The sequence below is a fragment of the Silurus aristotelis genome (genome assembly GCF_946808225.1).
Source record: "Silurus aristotelis genome assembly, chromosome: 16".
NCBI classification, from domain to species: Eukaryota; Metazoa; Chordata; class Actinopteri; order Siluriformes; family Siluridae; genus Silurus; species Silurus aristotelis.
In genome coordinates this window covers 4227152-4243306 of record NC_139589.1, presented here as the reverse complement: position 1 = coordinate 4243306, position 16155 = coordinate 4227152, and the positions used below count along the sequence as shown (strand labels likewise).

At 40.4% G+C, this 16155-nt stretch overlaps 1 protein-coding gene across 4 annotated transcripts in view; it reads left to right on the top strand.

The window, feature by feature from the left end:
• The window catches only part of tenm2b (teneurin transmembrane protein 2b), a 331309-nt gene that overhangs the window by 172836 nt on the left and 142318 nt on the right, over positions 1 to 16155 (top strand). The window contains exon 1 of one of the 4 annotated variants that reach the window (XM_083564504.1): positions 10931 to 11263. The exons of the other annotated variants lie outside the window; for them this stretch is intronic. Within the exon in view, the coding sequence (XP_083420630.1) occupies positions 11248 to 11263 (16 nt within the window). The 5' untranslated portion in view covers positions 10931 to 11247. Of the gene's footprint in view, positions 1 to 10930; positions 11264 to 16155 lie in introns of those variants that run through there. 4 annotated transcript variants of the gene reach the window in all.

Below are 16155 nucleotides of genomic sequence, written 5' to 3'. Positions count from 1 at the left end.
TGCGAGTTCCCGAGCCGAGAAAAAGTGCAGGGAGGAAAGAGAGCGCACGCTCCATGCGGAGACGCAGAGATTGATGGCGGGCGGCGAAAAGGAGGAACAGATTTACTCATCCTTCATCATTTTGAAGATGTTCTCATTAAAGCCTGTATGCCAGCGTTTGAATTTTAAAACAGTGACACATTCATAATTGCTGATTAACTGCTTATGTGCAGCTATGGAGCCCCGCAAATCAGACAGAGTTCAGGGTCTTTATTTGGTTATTTAGGTGTTTTTATTTAGTATTTAATAAGGCAAATTAATCTTAATGGATTGCTCGTGTTTCACTTCTTCCTCTTATTTTTATTATTGTTTGTATATGATTAGTATGGTTGGTAATGTCTACTTAAACCGATCCTTAAAGACCAAGACTGGTTAACCCTGGCTAGACTGGGACTTCATGGGTACTGGATTAATGTCTTGGCACCTCCTATAACTGTCTTTCTGGCTAAGTCCTGGCTCACATGACCAGTTTTTACTCAACCAGATACCCTGATAAGAATGCTGGTCCAACAACGAGCCTTCGGACCAGTTTGCCAGACTGATAGTCCTAAATTTCAGCCAGCACTCATGCTTCTTTTCTTTGGCCTGTCAATGGCCAAGATCCCATCTAAACTCATCCATCTCTTGTCCTGGATACTACATACAACGGCAGTCTAAGAATAATTCAGACTGAATCTGCCAGATTAGGGCCACATAAAAGAACAAGAATAGCCAGAGGAAGCCAAAGAAGCATATATGCCAAGGCTACATAAAAATATAAACATTTAAGATCAGATCTCCATGTCCTCACTCATCCACAGTCAACAATTTTACTGTTTGGCATTAACGATGTGGTTTGACCAGCACTGCTGACATAATGCTACAACTCGGCCAGATCTGTTTACTGTATTGAATTTTCCGATGGCCCACAAGTTTGTGGAATATCCCTGAATGTGTTATATCCAAAGCCTGAAGTTAATATGCTTGTAGAATTCTAGCACCATGGATTATTCATCAGCATTGAGTGATATGCAGTATGCAATACTGCCAAAAGAATTGACCTTCGGCTACATACTGTGGAATGGCATCTAACACAGACTTACAACAAACCAGACAAACAGCTGCCTGGTATGGAGAATGCAGAAATAAAAAAAAAAGTAAGATAAAGAAAATTAGGAAAGTAACAAACAGAAATATAACAAGAAGGAACAACCTAAATATTAGCAAATTAACAAAGAAAGGAATAAGTGACAAACAAAACATAAAAACAAATTCTAAGGAAAAATCAATGCAAGCAATAAAGAAACAAGTATAAATGTAAGTGAATGATGTAACAAAGACAAATATGATATAAACAAAGCAAATTATATTGGTACAATGTTTTACCAAAAGTTTGTGATCACCTGACCATAAGATTGGCATGACCTTTTAGACGTCCCATTCCACATTAGTCCCCATTTGTTATTAGTTATTATAACCTCCATTCTTCTGGGAAGATGTTCCACCCAATTTTGGACTGTGTTTGTGGAGATTTGTGAGAGATTTGTTCCTAAGGGTGTAGTAAAATCACTTACTGCTGAAGGTGATGTGAGGAGGCCTGGGGTGCAGTCAGCGTTCCAATTCATCCCAAAGGTGTTAAATAGGGTTGAGGTCAGAGCTCCACTCCAACCCATGAAAACCATAATGAAGCTTCATGAGCCCCAAACCTATTCCAGCATGACAAAGCAAGCTCAATGAAGAAATATTCTTTATGTGAGTTGGAGTGGAAGATTTTGAGCAACCTGTTTTAGAGCTCTGACCCTCAACCCTAATGAACACCCTTGGGATGAATGTGAACGCTGACTACACCCCAGGCCTCCTCACCTCACCTACATTAGTACCTGATTTTGCTAACACCATTGTGTCTAAATGAGCCCTATTCTCCACAAGCACATTCCAAAATATTGTGGAACATCTTCCCAGAAGAGTAGAGGGAATTATAAGATCTAATTGGACTAAATGTGGAATGCGATGCTCAAAAAGCACATGACATACTTGTGACCAGGTGTCTGCAAATCTGTGTCAACGTAGTGTAGGTTATGATCAGAACACACAGTGGGAAGTTGTGTAACCTTTTATTCTACTAATTCAAGAATTACAATTCCATACTCAGCAGTGATTCCCATGTTTAATTATGTGTCACTCTTGGACTCAGAGCTCACACCAGACCGGTAAATCTCAGCGCGAACGTTTTGACGCTTGTTTGTTTCCATCTGCTCCTGAGTGCACTGAAAGCTCAGTGATATATTGTACACACACAGTGAGCCTTGTTTTTGTTTTTTTTTTGTTCAATTTGATCATATGCTAATTGGAGGCTGTAGGTAAAGAAAACCGAGGCAATCCTCTGCCTGCTGTTTCCCCACACCACAAAACTGGAAAAAACTCGAGCTAAAACGGCAGCAGATGAGTTGTCAGGCGTACCTGTAGCTTTCGCCTTTAGCTCGCCACAGATATACGTCCTGTACAGGTGTAAATATAGCACAGGGTCCTGTTAGCGGGGCAACGCTGAAATGACATGTAGTGTGTGTGTGTGTGTGTGTGTGTGTGTGTGTGTGTGTGTGTGTGTGTGTGTGTGTGTGTGTGTGTGTGTGTGTGTGTGTGTGTGTGTGTGTGAATAGAAATACTCTCTTACACTCAGGAAGAGGCTAGCAAGGCAGGAATAACTTAGTGTGGAGATGGACCGGCTGTCACAACATTATGAAGAATGTGCTTGGTATGTATTGAAAATAGCTTCAAGGACACTTCTGATTGGTTGGGAGATGCTCAATGTAAATCCATGTAAATACTTTAATGCTATGTGTAGATAGATTAGTCCCTATTTCCTGTTATAATGATCCCCACTTTTCTGGGAAGATATGCCCCTAGATTTTGGAGTGTGCTTGTGGAGATTTGTGTGGGATGTTAGTAAAGTCAGGTACTGAGGTGAGGTGCAGAAACGTGTTTAATAGGGTTGAGGTTTAGAGCTCTATAGCAAGAGATCTTCCAATCCAACCCATATACAGCATATCTTCATGGAGCTGCTTTGTGCACAGGAGTGTTGTGATGATGGAACAGGTTTGGGTCTTTCAGTTCAAGTGAAGGGAAAATGTTATGGTTCTGCATCCACAAAAATGCTACTCTTTATGGTAACTGTTTGTGGAAGAACCACATATAGCAGATTTATTTTTATCTGCCATATGTGGTTCTTCCACAAACAGTTACCATAAAGTGTCCCACCAATTTTTAGACAGACAGACAGAGAGACAGACAGACAGACAAAACACTAGGCTTTTCTGTCTTATTATGCCAATTCTCTCTCGCTCTCTTTTTCTCTTTTTCTGCATACATATGAATGTCTGGAGCCTCTGTTACTAGTTCTTCATTTGCGTTTGGGATTAGTGATGAAAAATGGAGATGAAATGCATTTGAAATGAGAGAGATTTAAAGACAAAAAATCTGACAAACATCCTGAAATAAAACATCTGAACATCATCTCCAGGTGTGGTTACTGTGCTGCAAGAGGGATAATCCACTCCAGACTGTTGACTTTTTATTTTAAAAATGCACGTCAATTCATCAGTTTTTTTTTCCTTTTCCTTGCCGTGAACGTGCTGTAATTGCTCATTCTCAGTATTTTAATGAAGAGTTCCATTTCACATAAATACACACTTTATTTTTGATATGCTGCTAAACTTGCACATTTCGTCTCTCCAGTTCGGATGTGCTTTCCATCAGGTTATGCCCCAAAGGTCAGATTGTAGTTTGATTGGCGTTTCGATTCGGCGTTCACTGAAAACAAGGTGCACGCTTTTGTACCTTTCGTGAATGAACGCCTGTTAAGCGATTTAGGGTCTGGTCTGTTTGGCCGAGATATGAAGCCAAACAGGTGAACTGCTTTATTATGGAGATATGCTTGTGTAGCACCTGAGGCCTTTGCTTGTCATTAGCAGGGAGATAGAACACACACGGGCGTAGAGAATGGATTCGAGTGATAGATAAGCTTGTCCAGGAACTCATCCATCCACAATAGATTATGCCATTTCAAATGAATATAGTGGCTATTTCCATGAGGTTAGTCAGAGGGTGTGTGTGTGTGTGTGTGTGTGTGTGTGTGTGTGTGTGTGTGTGTGTGTGTGTACACATGTTGTGCATTCAGCACATTTATCTTACTGTACCTGAGTGAAGGTCATGTGAGTTGGTGTGTATTATAGTGTGAAAGATTACAGTGCGGCATATAAACTATTCAGGGAGGTCTTTCATCAGAGACCAGTCAAGGTAGAGTAGAGAGAGAGAGAGATTGTGTGTGTTTGTGTAGAATAGCACTGTATAGCGTTACATGTACATGTACAAAGAACTAATGCTGGTATGTGTGCGTGTGTATGTGTGTACAACAGAACCCTATAGCACAAAGTGTAGATGTACAAAGAACTGATGCTGGTGTGTGTGTGCGTGTGCGTGTGTGTGTGTGTGTGTGTAGTCATCTCTATACATTCACTTTATACATCATCTCTCTATGCCTTAATTTTGTACATTATCTCTCTATACCCTTCCTCTATATATCTTCACGTTATACATCATTCCTCTTCCCTCTCTCTATACCTTCACTTTATCCTCTCTCTATACCTTTACTCCACACCAACATCTTTCTATACTGTCTATCTATATCTTCAACTTAGTGCCATCCTCTCTATACTGAAATCATTCTCTTTTTATACTTTTACCCTGAAAGAGCAGCATCTAGTACCATATATATATATATATATATATATATATATATATATATATATATATATATATATATATATATATATATATATATATATATATATATATATATACCATAGACATTTACTTCATGTCAGCTGTTTTCCATTATAGCTAACTAGCTAGCTACCTGCTAGTTAGCTAGTACACGTTATATCTCAGGTAAACACAAGCCTGCATAAAGTTTTCAGTAACTAAATCATGATATACATTGCACTATTCTTAGTATTTTATTTACCCATATCAAAACCATACCATACTATACAAGTTAGCTAGGTTCTGTGGCTAAACATTTGCAGGAAGCTACATCTTCCATGCTAGGTTAGAATCTGTGGTGGAATCAGCCACACTAACCCCTGACATACATCTTTTCCTGAATATTTATTCATAAAGAGGTAGTGAGAAAGTATTTTTGTTTTTCAGATAGAGGAAAAAAACATGAATTTTAGCGAGTGGACAATCAGCTAATCAGCCATTGACGAGGAGCTAGCGGAGTGAAGGTGAAGTGAGAAAATTGCTGCTTTAGTGGATAATCAGCATACAAATTTCTGTGCAACTGCTTTGTGACTTTGCTGTTATAAGATACTCTTATTATTTATTCATCTACTTTGTCTTCTGACTTCCTGAATTACATGTACATATATGTTGCAGTGTTAAATTAGGTGCGTGCGTGTGTGTGTGTGTGTGTGTGTGTGCATGTATCTTCTCAAGGTGATCATTTAGCCCCCGAACATCACATAACAGAGTTGTTGTGCTCTAGACAAAAGCCAGCGCTGAACTCATCCCTTCCAGCACATTGCATCCCTTTAACACTGCTTCCATTCTTCCTTCAGAGTGAGAAAAAGATTGATGGTATGGGCCACCTTCCAAAAGTACACGTGGATATATATCTCAGCATTTGCTCCCACGAGACCGGATCCCATTGTCGTACCGTTTCTCCGGAGAACAGAAGGCCCGCGAGCTGTAATCCGAATATGCACTCATTTTCATCCACTTTTTTTTTTGTGAGGTTTTGTGGTGAAGGCAACAACAAAGCACTGAGTTGTGCCCTTTCTATTTCTCACTGTGTCTCATACACACACCATAACACATACACACACACATACGCAGTCTCCTGCTCCATTGTTGCTCTGTGAGCATTTGTCAGAGTCTCTGGGCGGAGGGGATCTTTGTGAGCGCTGGCACCGAGCGGGCATGCCGTGCTGGGGTAATGAGGACGGATGCCCGCGCGTGGGAAGAGCAGCCTGCTTTGTAGCGTCTCACAGCACAATACCACGGCTCCTGGAAGCAGGCAAGCCAAGACACAACCGTGCAGCAAATAGAAACCCGGGCCAAGAAAGCGACAGTTTGAGGCGAGACAGTTTGTCTCTGAATTAGACCCTAATGAGTGCACTTTTTCTGTTCCCTCAGCCAGGATTTATAGAAAGGGAAGGTGCGCCATCGAGCCTTCCGTGGAAAAAGTTACACCATCTGAATACAATGCAACGAAGTGCAATGTTGGTCACTGATAAATGCACACACAATATTCACTGCCTATTATTGATATACTATAGTTCTATAGTGTGTGTTTGTGTACAACACATATACACATGGCAGAAAACAAAATGTCCTGACAAGGATAAAAATATCCACGGGTAGAAAATAATGCAGTATTTCTTCTTCTTTGGGACTATAAGTATTCATTTAGCCATATTTATACTTTATGTGAGTATTATTGGAATAAAATACGAGTTTTAACTACAAAATATGCGCTCTCTTCTTCTCCAGCTGATGGCTGTATACTACAATATACACCAAATAAAAACTTTTCATTTGCATTTCAGTTTTAAGCATCCAATAAATTTTTTTCATGTTAAAAAAATAAATTCGTCAAATTAATTCATAAAATTATGCGCTTTACAATTCAGCTAGCCGTGTTGCTAGAAACCACTTGCTTTTTGCTAATGTCAGGTTTTACTAAATGTCATTTGGGTCATTTGTCAGTGGTTAAGACATTGGACATGGGAAGTGGTAGATTAGTTGTTAAGAAATTGGACTTAGGAATTGGTAACCCAGTGGTTAAGATGTTGGACTCGGGAAGTTGTAGCTCAGAGGCTAAGCCATTGGACTTAGGAAGTGGTAGCTTGATAGTTAAACCATTGGACTTGGGAATTTGTAGCCAAGTTGTCACTTCTGTGCTCTTGAGCAAAGCCTTTCTTCCTCAACTGCTCAGGTGTATAAATAAGATAATGTTAAGTAACTCTGAATAAGGATGTCTCAAGTGGAAGAAAAATATATCTAATAAAGGCTAATTCAATATTAGGTGAAATCACTCCAAAAGTAATGCAAACGAATTAATCTGTCATCAGTCACTCAGTGAAAAATGTTTGATGGTTTGTTTGTTTATGAGCGTAAGGCACAGGACTGTACAGCGAATTGCAATTAGGAAGCAAAAGAAAATGATAACAATGAAAGCTGTGCAAACTCTCCATTAAACTCAGATGATAATACAGACATTTTTTAGCTGTGGCTGACTGTGTTTAGGTTTTTGCTTTGTTTTTTTCTCCCCACTGTGACATTTCAACATAAGAAATAATTACTGTTTGAAATTTGGATGAACCGAATCTAGTAGCGGGCCATGCATTTGGTACCTGGGCCTTCAGTGGGGACGTACTCAACTTAATCCACCTCTTAATACCACCACTATCACATCGCAATTATAGAAACTATCAATACAATACAAAAACGCAATATAACAACACGTGGTATTACAGAGAGAGAGAGGCATTTCACATATGGAGGGTGAACACCATTTTACTAAAGCAAGAAACCCAGTTAAGACTCTAAATCTCTACACTACAACTGCAACTGTACCACCTACATGATCTGGAGCAGTTCAGAATCAACATTTGTCTAATAACATGACAAAAACATTTAAATAAAATACAACCTACTCACCAGAGATGCAGCCTTATTGTTTGCACCGCTTTTCAGAGGCTGTAATCCAGTGGTACCGCTCGTATTCACTGGTCTGGAAGTGGTGAACAAACCCTTTCCTGGGCTGAGACAAGCTAGCTAGCTTCAGGGTTGAACTTGGCTGTAAAAGTTTCCCTCTGACCAACCAATCAGAGAACGGAAAAATGCTGATGTTATTCTGGGCCAGCTAGCTGCCCTTTGCCTCGAATATGAAATCTGGTTGGTTAAAGTAACAGACCCATTGCTAATAGAGACTAAGGTAAAAGAGCCAGCAGTACTGACTTTGAAGGCCCTGGGCAGATTAGATTGACATGGCAGCACATTGAGGCTGAAATCTGATTGGACAAAAAATCCAACATCCACATACTGGAAGCAGTGCAGCCAAAAGAAACGCTACGAAATGAAGAGAATAAACTGTTGGGAATCAATTAATACAATTTCATGGAACAAATATTAGAATTAATGTTATAAATGTGGGTCAGTGCTTCTGATAGTGTTTAGGTCAGCAGAGAAGGCTTTGCTGGCCCTGACCGCCCGCCACTGCCCGAATATAATGCCATGCAGCTTGTGTGGCGTTTCAGGTTCACTTCAAGGCCACCCAGTTTCTCCTCTTTCTTTACGCCCTTGTATAAACAGGGACTCCAAATCGCCCCGAGGTGTGTACCAGTGCATGACTGGGTGTATGTGTGTGACATCCTGTTCATGCTCTCTGTCCCAGTGTTCCCAGGATAGACCAAAACAAACTTTACAAGATTTTGCATGTTCCATCCGGAAAGAGTAATTCCACCCTTGCTGGGGGTGCTGAGCTTCTCCATCATTTAATAGATCAGAATCCTGCTTTAGAATAATTCTTAAGTCCGGTATGATTTATTGCCAGAAGATGGCATTAATATTTATTGTTTTGGCAGCCACCAACCGTGCTAACTCACAGAGCGTAGTGATTGGACGCTCGTGATGAGTGATTTCATGTCACTTCTAAAATATCGACTACTGCGCCAGTTTGATACAGAAAAAAATGACTTGTAGTCAGGATGTAATCCGTGTTATTGGGCTGCGGATATGGTGTTTAAGGGCTGATACTCTGAAAGAACTGCCATTAAATGGTGTGTCTGGAACCTTAGGGTAAAATAGGAGGTGGTCAGGAGGTGCACTATATGGACAGAAAATTTATGCCATTCCACATGTAGTCCTGATTGGAGTCCTGTTATAATAAGAGCCACTCTTTTTCTAAAGATGCTCAACCAGATTTTGGTGTATTAGTGGAGATTTTTTATTTATTCATCCACGAGGGTGTTAGTAAAGTCAGATACTGATGTAGGTAAGGTGATGAGGTGACTGGGGTGCAATCATAGTTTCTTATTCACCCCAAAGTTGTTCAGTAGGGTTAAGGGTCAGAGCTCTATAGCAGGAGATCTTCCACTCCAACCCAAGTAAAGCATAATTTGAGTCTCCTAGTTTAAGGAAAAGGAAAATGTAATGCCACCACACCAAAGATCTTATACAATTGTGTGGCTCCAACTTGTGAAAGAACCCCATATGGCTGGAAACGTCAGTTGACCCTATGGTGTACATCATAAACAACACACCACTGTGCTAAAAAACCTTAAATAAAAGCTACGGTATACCTCAATGTATGATTTCCCTCAGAGTTCATGTCCCAAACAGCTCACCCATGTACTAAATTTCCTTTCTTTCTTTCGGCTTCTCCCGTTAGGGGTCGCCACAGCGGATCCGCCGCATGTTCGATTTGGCACATGTTTTTATGCTGGATGCCCTTCGTAACGAAACCCTCCCCATTTTATCCGGGCTTGGGACCGGCACTGAAAGTGGCCGGGGTTGGTTCCCTGACCGGGGATCGAACCCGGGCCACAGCGGTAAGCGCGCCGCAGCCTAACGACTAGACCACCAGGGAACCTCACCCATGTACTAAATACGATGTCAAAATACTACAGTGCACTACCTAATACCAAAAAGTGCACCAGTACAGGATACTTCTATAGAATACATACTTCTATATCATAAATACAGATGATCCTTTTCTGCTCAACACGGATGTACAGAGTGTTTATTTGAGTTCTTGTCATTTTAAAACCAGTCTGGCCATTTCATATGCCATGAAGATTGTCTGACTGGATAACCGCATCGATATGTAGGTTCAATTCAATTCAAGTTTGTTTCTATAGCATTTCTTACAATTGACATTGCCGCTCTGTACCTTTACAGAATGGAAAAATTAAAAAATGATCCCCGATGAGCTGTGGGTGTGACTGTGGGTGTGTAGGTGTTTCTAATAAAGGGGACAGTGAGTGCATACTTTATGCTGTTCTATACTTAATTACATTATGTCCCTGGGTCTTGTACAATATCGCACGTGTTCCTGCACGTATTCACGAGCGTTCAATTTGATAGCGATTCGATTATTCCATAGTATCCCTGAAGCTGCTACAATTTGATCTGACAGTGTTGCTGATCCTGTTGCGATTCTCCTGAGTCCGCTACGATACCATATGTTACGATACCGTATTTTGTTCGATACTTTGAGCAATATATAATCAACTTTCTCCTCAATCTAAAGGGTAAAGATTGTACAGTTCTCACATGTCCGTCACAGCACAATGAAATTATTTCTTCACAATTCCAGTAATGCTAGGAAGAAGAGTTCAGAGCACAGTGTCAGCCATGATACACAATGCATTAAGGGCCTTGGTCAAGGGCCCAACAATAGCAGATTGGTCAATATCAGAGCTTGAACCACCGACCAATCAGTAACCCAGAACCTTTATCACTAAACTACAAATAGGGATTTTCTAAATGTTTTTCATCCAGCAGCTCTCTTTCTGGAGGCGGTAGCTCAGTGGATAAGACTGTGGGTTAATCATCAGAAGGTCAGGGGTTTAAACTGTTGGGCCCTTGAGTGAGGCCCTTAAACCTCTCTGCTCCACACTGACCCTGTGCCCAGCTTCCTGATATGTTACAAATAAAGACTTTTACTCCTTTTTTTTCCACCAAAAGATCAATAAATAATCATGATCGGTCTGTAGTCAATCATAATCGATTGCACAAGAGGTGTGCGCCAGGCAGGACCCATGACTGGCGCACGAGACGAGCTCAGCTCACCTACACACTCTCTCTCTCTCTCTCTCTCTCTCTCTCTCTCTCTCTTACACACACACACACACACACACGCTCACGCACGCACGCACGCGCAACGTGCAGCTCCGCGTCAGTCTCCACTCGCCTTCCTTCCTTCCCCTCCTCATAAAGCGCGCGCTGCTCCTGCTCGCTGCCTCTCAACGCGGACAAGCTTGCGCGCGCTCTCGCTCTCGACTCTCTGTCGCGTGCATGTGTTAAAAGACAAGAGAGCGGCTGTGTGTGTGTGTGTGTGTGTGTGAGAGAGAGAGAAAGAGAGAGAGAAAGGAAACGCCCGGACGGAGAGATGCTGAAGGAATGTGCGGCGGAGCTGCATGAGTAAAAGAGCGCGCGCACAACACCATGGAGAAACGGAAAGGTAAGCGCAACCGCGGCTGTTGCGCGAGCGAGAGAACAGGCTGGTCTTTAACTAGTAGGTTTGCACTGCAGGGCGCGCGCGCGTTCGAGATTGATTGATAGATAGAGAGAGAGAGAGAGAGATAGAGAGAGAGAGAGAGAGAGAGAGAGAGAGAGAGATGCATGCAAAACGCGTTGGTTACCTTTCATGATGTTTTAATAAGCAACAGTAACAAAAAAAAGGTTGCAGTTTAATGGCATGCATGCGTTAATTAATTAATAAATTTTTGTTTGTTTATTTATTTAAATTGCATTTGATTGAATAATTAATGCTGGTGAATGTGCACGCGCTTTTCCATTCTTGCAAAGTGCACCAGGCATTACGCGATCGGATGTGGTGAGTGTTACTGTATAATACTGCTCCTAGGACTGCGCCTGGTGTGTGCGTGTGCGCGCGTGCGTGTGTGTGTGTGCGTGTGTGAGAGAAGAGAGAAAGAGAAATCCAGCTGTATGGTCATGCTTTCCATTTGTGAATCCCGTCATTTTCAAGTTGAGCACCCGGGTGTGTCTGAGGAACAAACCTGAGCTGAGATGCTGAAGCTGGTGGGCAGTAGAGCCTCCCAGATGTGAAGTTTAATCTTGATTGCAATCAAAGTTTCGAAGGTCTGCAGCTGTAATTACAGACAACACCAAGGATGGATAATGAACATGTTCTTCCTTTTTTTTTTCGCACACAAAATATTTATTTTACCTACAAATTACATGGTGCTTTTAATTACTGCTGCTGTCTTTCGCCCAAAAATCAGGGACAGGAAAGTGGTGCGCCTCGTTAGCTTTGTTTGTGTTGACTCTTTTGTAATTGTTTGTTTGTTTGCTGTTATTTTGGATAACTTTCGACGATCGTTCGGAGATTAGCTGGTCGTGAGGCTCAGGAATGGCTTTGTGTTGTGCTTCAAGGCTTCAGCTTTCAGAGAAGCATTCCCTCTCTTTCTCTCTCTCTCTCTCTCTCACTCTTTCTCGTCTTCCCCACGCTCTCCGTACCTCTCTCCCACCCCTGTCATCCTCAATGTCGTCGATTGGAGGCGCGTGAGAGATGGCGCCCATTTGCTGCGTTACCCTTCCTCGCTCCTCCAGCCTAATGGCGCATGTCTTCCAGGTCCACTCCATCATCATTAATTGACAATGAGTTTAGGCTGACGTAAGTTCTCTCAGGCTTGCTGGCGGCACTCTGCGAGTTCTCCTCACCCCAAGATTGGAACCTGGGACGTCAGGTTACGGTTTGGAATGTGTGTTGACACGTCAAGTTTACTCCATGCTCAAAAACCTCCCTTAAATGTTAAGTATTGAGTTGCATTACAAAACATGTCTTAGGACCTGGGATTGGGTCACTGCTTTTGAACCCTGCCGCTCACTTCCTGGTCCCCGTAGTGACTGTATAACCTGGCGAGTGTTATAGAGGACGAGTCAGGGGTGTGACTTTTAAGATGTGTCGTGACTATTTTCAAAATAGACGTATATAAAAAAAAAAAAAAAAAAAAACGCATAAGACCGGATTCATTTCTGCTTCAACTCACTAGTATTTATTAATTACAGAAAAAAAAAAACAGATCGTCATCGTCTCATTTAATCTGTATTAGTCAGAGATCAGTCTCTATATTTTGCATAAATGTACATCTTTGTGTGATGTTTCTTTTTCCCGTTCTTCATTGTGATGCAAATGCGCAAGCAGAAATAACGACAATTACGAAGTTTTTGGAGTCTTTTATCTGCAGAACAAAACATTTAGCATGTGAGAATAATCCCTTGGCGAGCAATTCTTCTTTGTGCGCGGTCTTTCGGCGTCTTACGTCAAACGATTTTCTTCTCTTTTTCCTTTGACTGCTTGGCAACAATTCCGATTTTTTTTTTTCTTCTCTTTTTCTTTTTTAGAAAAGGAAACATTTGCATTTGAACTTGTTTATTTCCACTTAACATCCGAACAGTTTTTTTTTCTAGTGTATATGTGTGTGTGTGTGTGTGTGTGTGTGTGTGTGTGTGTGTGTGTGTGTTTGTGAGGATTATTAGTAAAGCGTCATTACCTGGGCCGTCGTGTCCCGTATGTGTTTGTGCGTTAATGTGCTAACGTGTGTATGCATGCGTGTTTCCCAGCTGAACGCGAGTTGCATCACTCGGCGAGCTGCGACTCTGCAGGGGGAGCCGTGCTGAACAACAGCGCACTAAGTTCTCCTCGGGGTCAGATGATGCAAAGCCGTGGCTCGTTTGCCTCAGCACAGTGTTCCAGAGGGCCGAGCATGGGCCCGGTGTCAGCCGTCAGAGCCCCCGCGCAAGCTTCACGCTAGACTTAATGACCAGAGACAAAATCTCCTCAGGGATCCCACACACACACTCCTGTCACACACACGTCAGCTCTGACTGACATCTGCCTCCCAGCCCCGGCACACAAACCGACCTGAATTCTGCTAAATTAGCCAGAGCTGATTTTAATAATTCATTGTTTAAGGCAGAGCTGGTTTGTTTGTGCGATTCAGCACGGGTGTGGGTGTGTGTGTGTGTGTGTGTGTGTGTGTGTGTGTGTGTGTGTGTGTGTGTGTGTGTGTGCTGCCACGTGTATCTCCACAACATCATATAATGTGTAGTCAATGTAATGTGTTGCATTATAGACACACCTCTCTACAGTTAAACACGCTGCAGCCTCAGATTCTTTTATGATACGACTGAAACATGGTGCTGAAGCTTTTATATAAAAGGGGTGTAACGGTACATGTATTCGTACTGAATGCAATCCTTTTTTACGTGCAGAACATAGTTAAAATCTGAGTTTCCTCAGGAACGTATAAAGTGCCGGACCACAAGTTTGTTAAGTCTCCGCCCCGCACATTAAACGCATTTTTTTTAACCTGAAAACATACACAACCGTGCCGGAAATAACATTTGCATGAAAACGGTAAAGAATCCATAGCACTAGTGTTGGTTAACCAGGAAGTGGCTAGCGGCTAATGCTACACACACAAACAAAGTTATATGCAGGATGCAATTTGCAGTTAAATTAAAAGTTGAAAAAAAAAAAGAAAAATCTTGAATCTTAAATCCATAGCACTAGCCGCTAGCCACTTCCTGGATAGCAGCTAACCCTAGCCATATGGATTCTTTAATGCTTTATGTCTAGTTTCAAGAATTTCCCTTGACAGGGGAAAATCCTTTCATCCACATGTAGAGGAAGTGAATGAATGAAGTATGGAAGGAATGAAAACATTTGTCAAGGCATGATGAAATAAGTAGACAGTATCTTTAGAAAATTAAATATTAAATGTAAACACACACACACTCACACACACACACACACACACACACACACACACACACACACACACACACATACACACACACACATCTGCATTACCCAAATGGGGTCTAACAATTGTAAACTGTTGAATTTAATTCGTGTAAATTTATTTAATTAATCAATATAATAAAAAAATGTATTGCATTAATTTAATGTATTCTATTTTGATAAGAATATTATTAAATATTATTTTATATATTATTTAACCAAGCAGGTATTTTATTTTAAATTGTAGTTTTAAAAGTTTAAAGTGTTCAAATTATATATATATATATATAATTATTATTAATAGTTTATATAGTAATAGTAATATTATTATTAATAGTAATATTATTATTAATATTAATAAATTGTGTTAATGAAAAATGACAACCAATTTTAAATGAGAAAGCATAGAAAATTAAACTGCATTATGTATACGGTTTACAAATAAATATATATATATATATATGTAACGGTACATGTATTCGTATGTGTATATATATATATATATATATATATATATATATATATATATATATATATATATATATATATATATATATATATATATATATATATATATATATGTATATATATATGTATGTGTGTGTGTGTGTGTGTGTGTGTGTGTGTGTGTGTGTGTGTATATGTATATATATATATATATATATATAAATTTATCACATTGGCAATAAAGGTTCCCTCCTGCATTGTTTTACTGCGTCTTTAGCACCGATTATTTATCACAGGTATTAGTTTGCGCACTCTGGGCCGTTGGGAGAACACTTCACTGATCTGCTGGACCTTCTGGATTGAACTTTCTCTTTGTGCTGGTTATTTAATTTGTTCTCCGGCCCGAATTTTGTTCTAGGTTCATTTGAAGTGGTTATGTTTTGTTGGTGAAGTTTGTACTTCACATTAGCACCGTCTCAGAGGACACAGAGACCCCTGTAAACTCAAAGCAGAGAAGAAACATACTTTTTTTTAAATAAAATTTCTTTTATTGGTTTAAGAGTGAACATCTCTGGCTCTGTACTGTGAAAAAAAGGAACTGATTCACGTCGATCTGCTACGTAGTCCGTAAATGTTTGCACTGAACGACAGCTATTTCTCATCTACTCTTACATTTCTCATACAACTCATATTGATCTGATGCAATAATTTGTTGAATTCGTAGCTCATTGATTCCTATCACTGATATTTGTTTAACGGTGTATCAAATGACTCCACCCCAAACTTTTGTATTATGGCTCCTCTTAAAAGTTAATGACTGAACCCTAAATCTTTGTTTTGATGTTTAAACCCTATTTTTTTATTAACAACTCCAACCTAAATCTTTCTATTGATGATTCTGCACTAAATTTTTCCATTTATGACTTCATTTTAAATAGTTATATCGATGACTCTGCCTTAAATTGTTATATTGATAACTCCACCCATAATCTTTGAATTGAGGATTACATTTTTGCATTGTTGACTCCTCCCCAAATGTTTGTCCTGAAGGCTCTCTGACTCAGTTTTAAATCTTTGTCTCCATGACTCTTCATCTTCATACTTAGATGCCACACTAAATAGTTCATAACGATGCA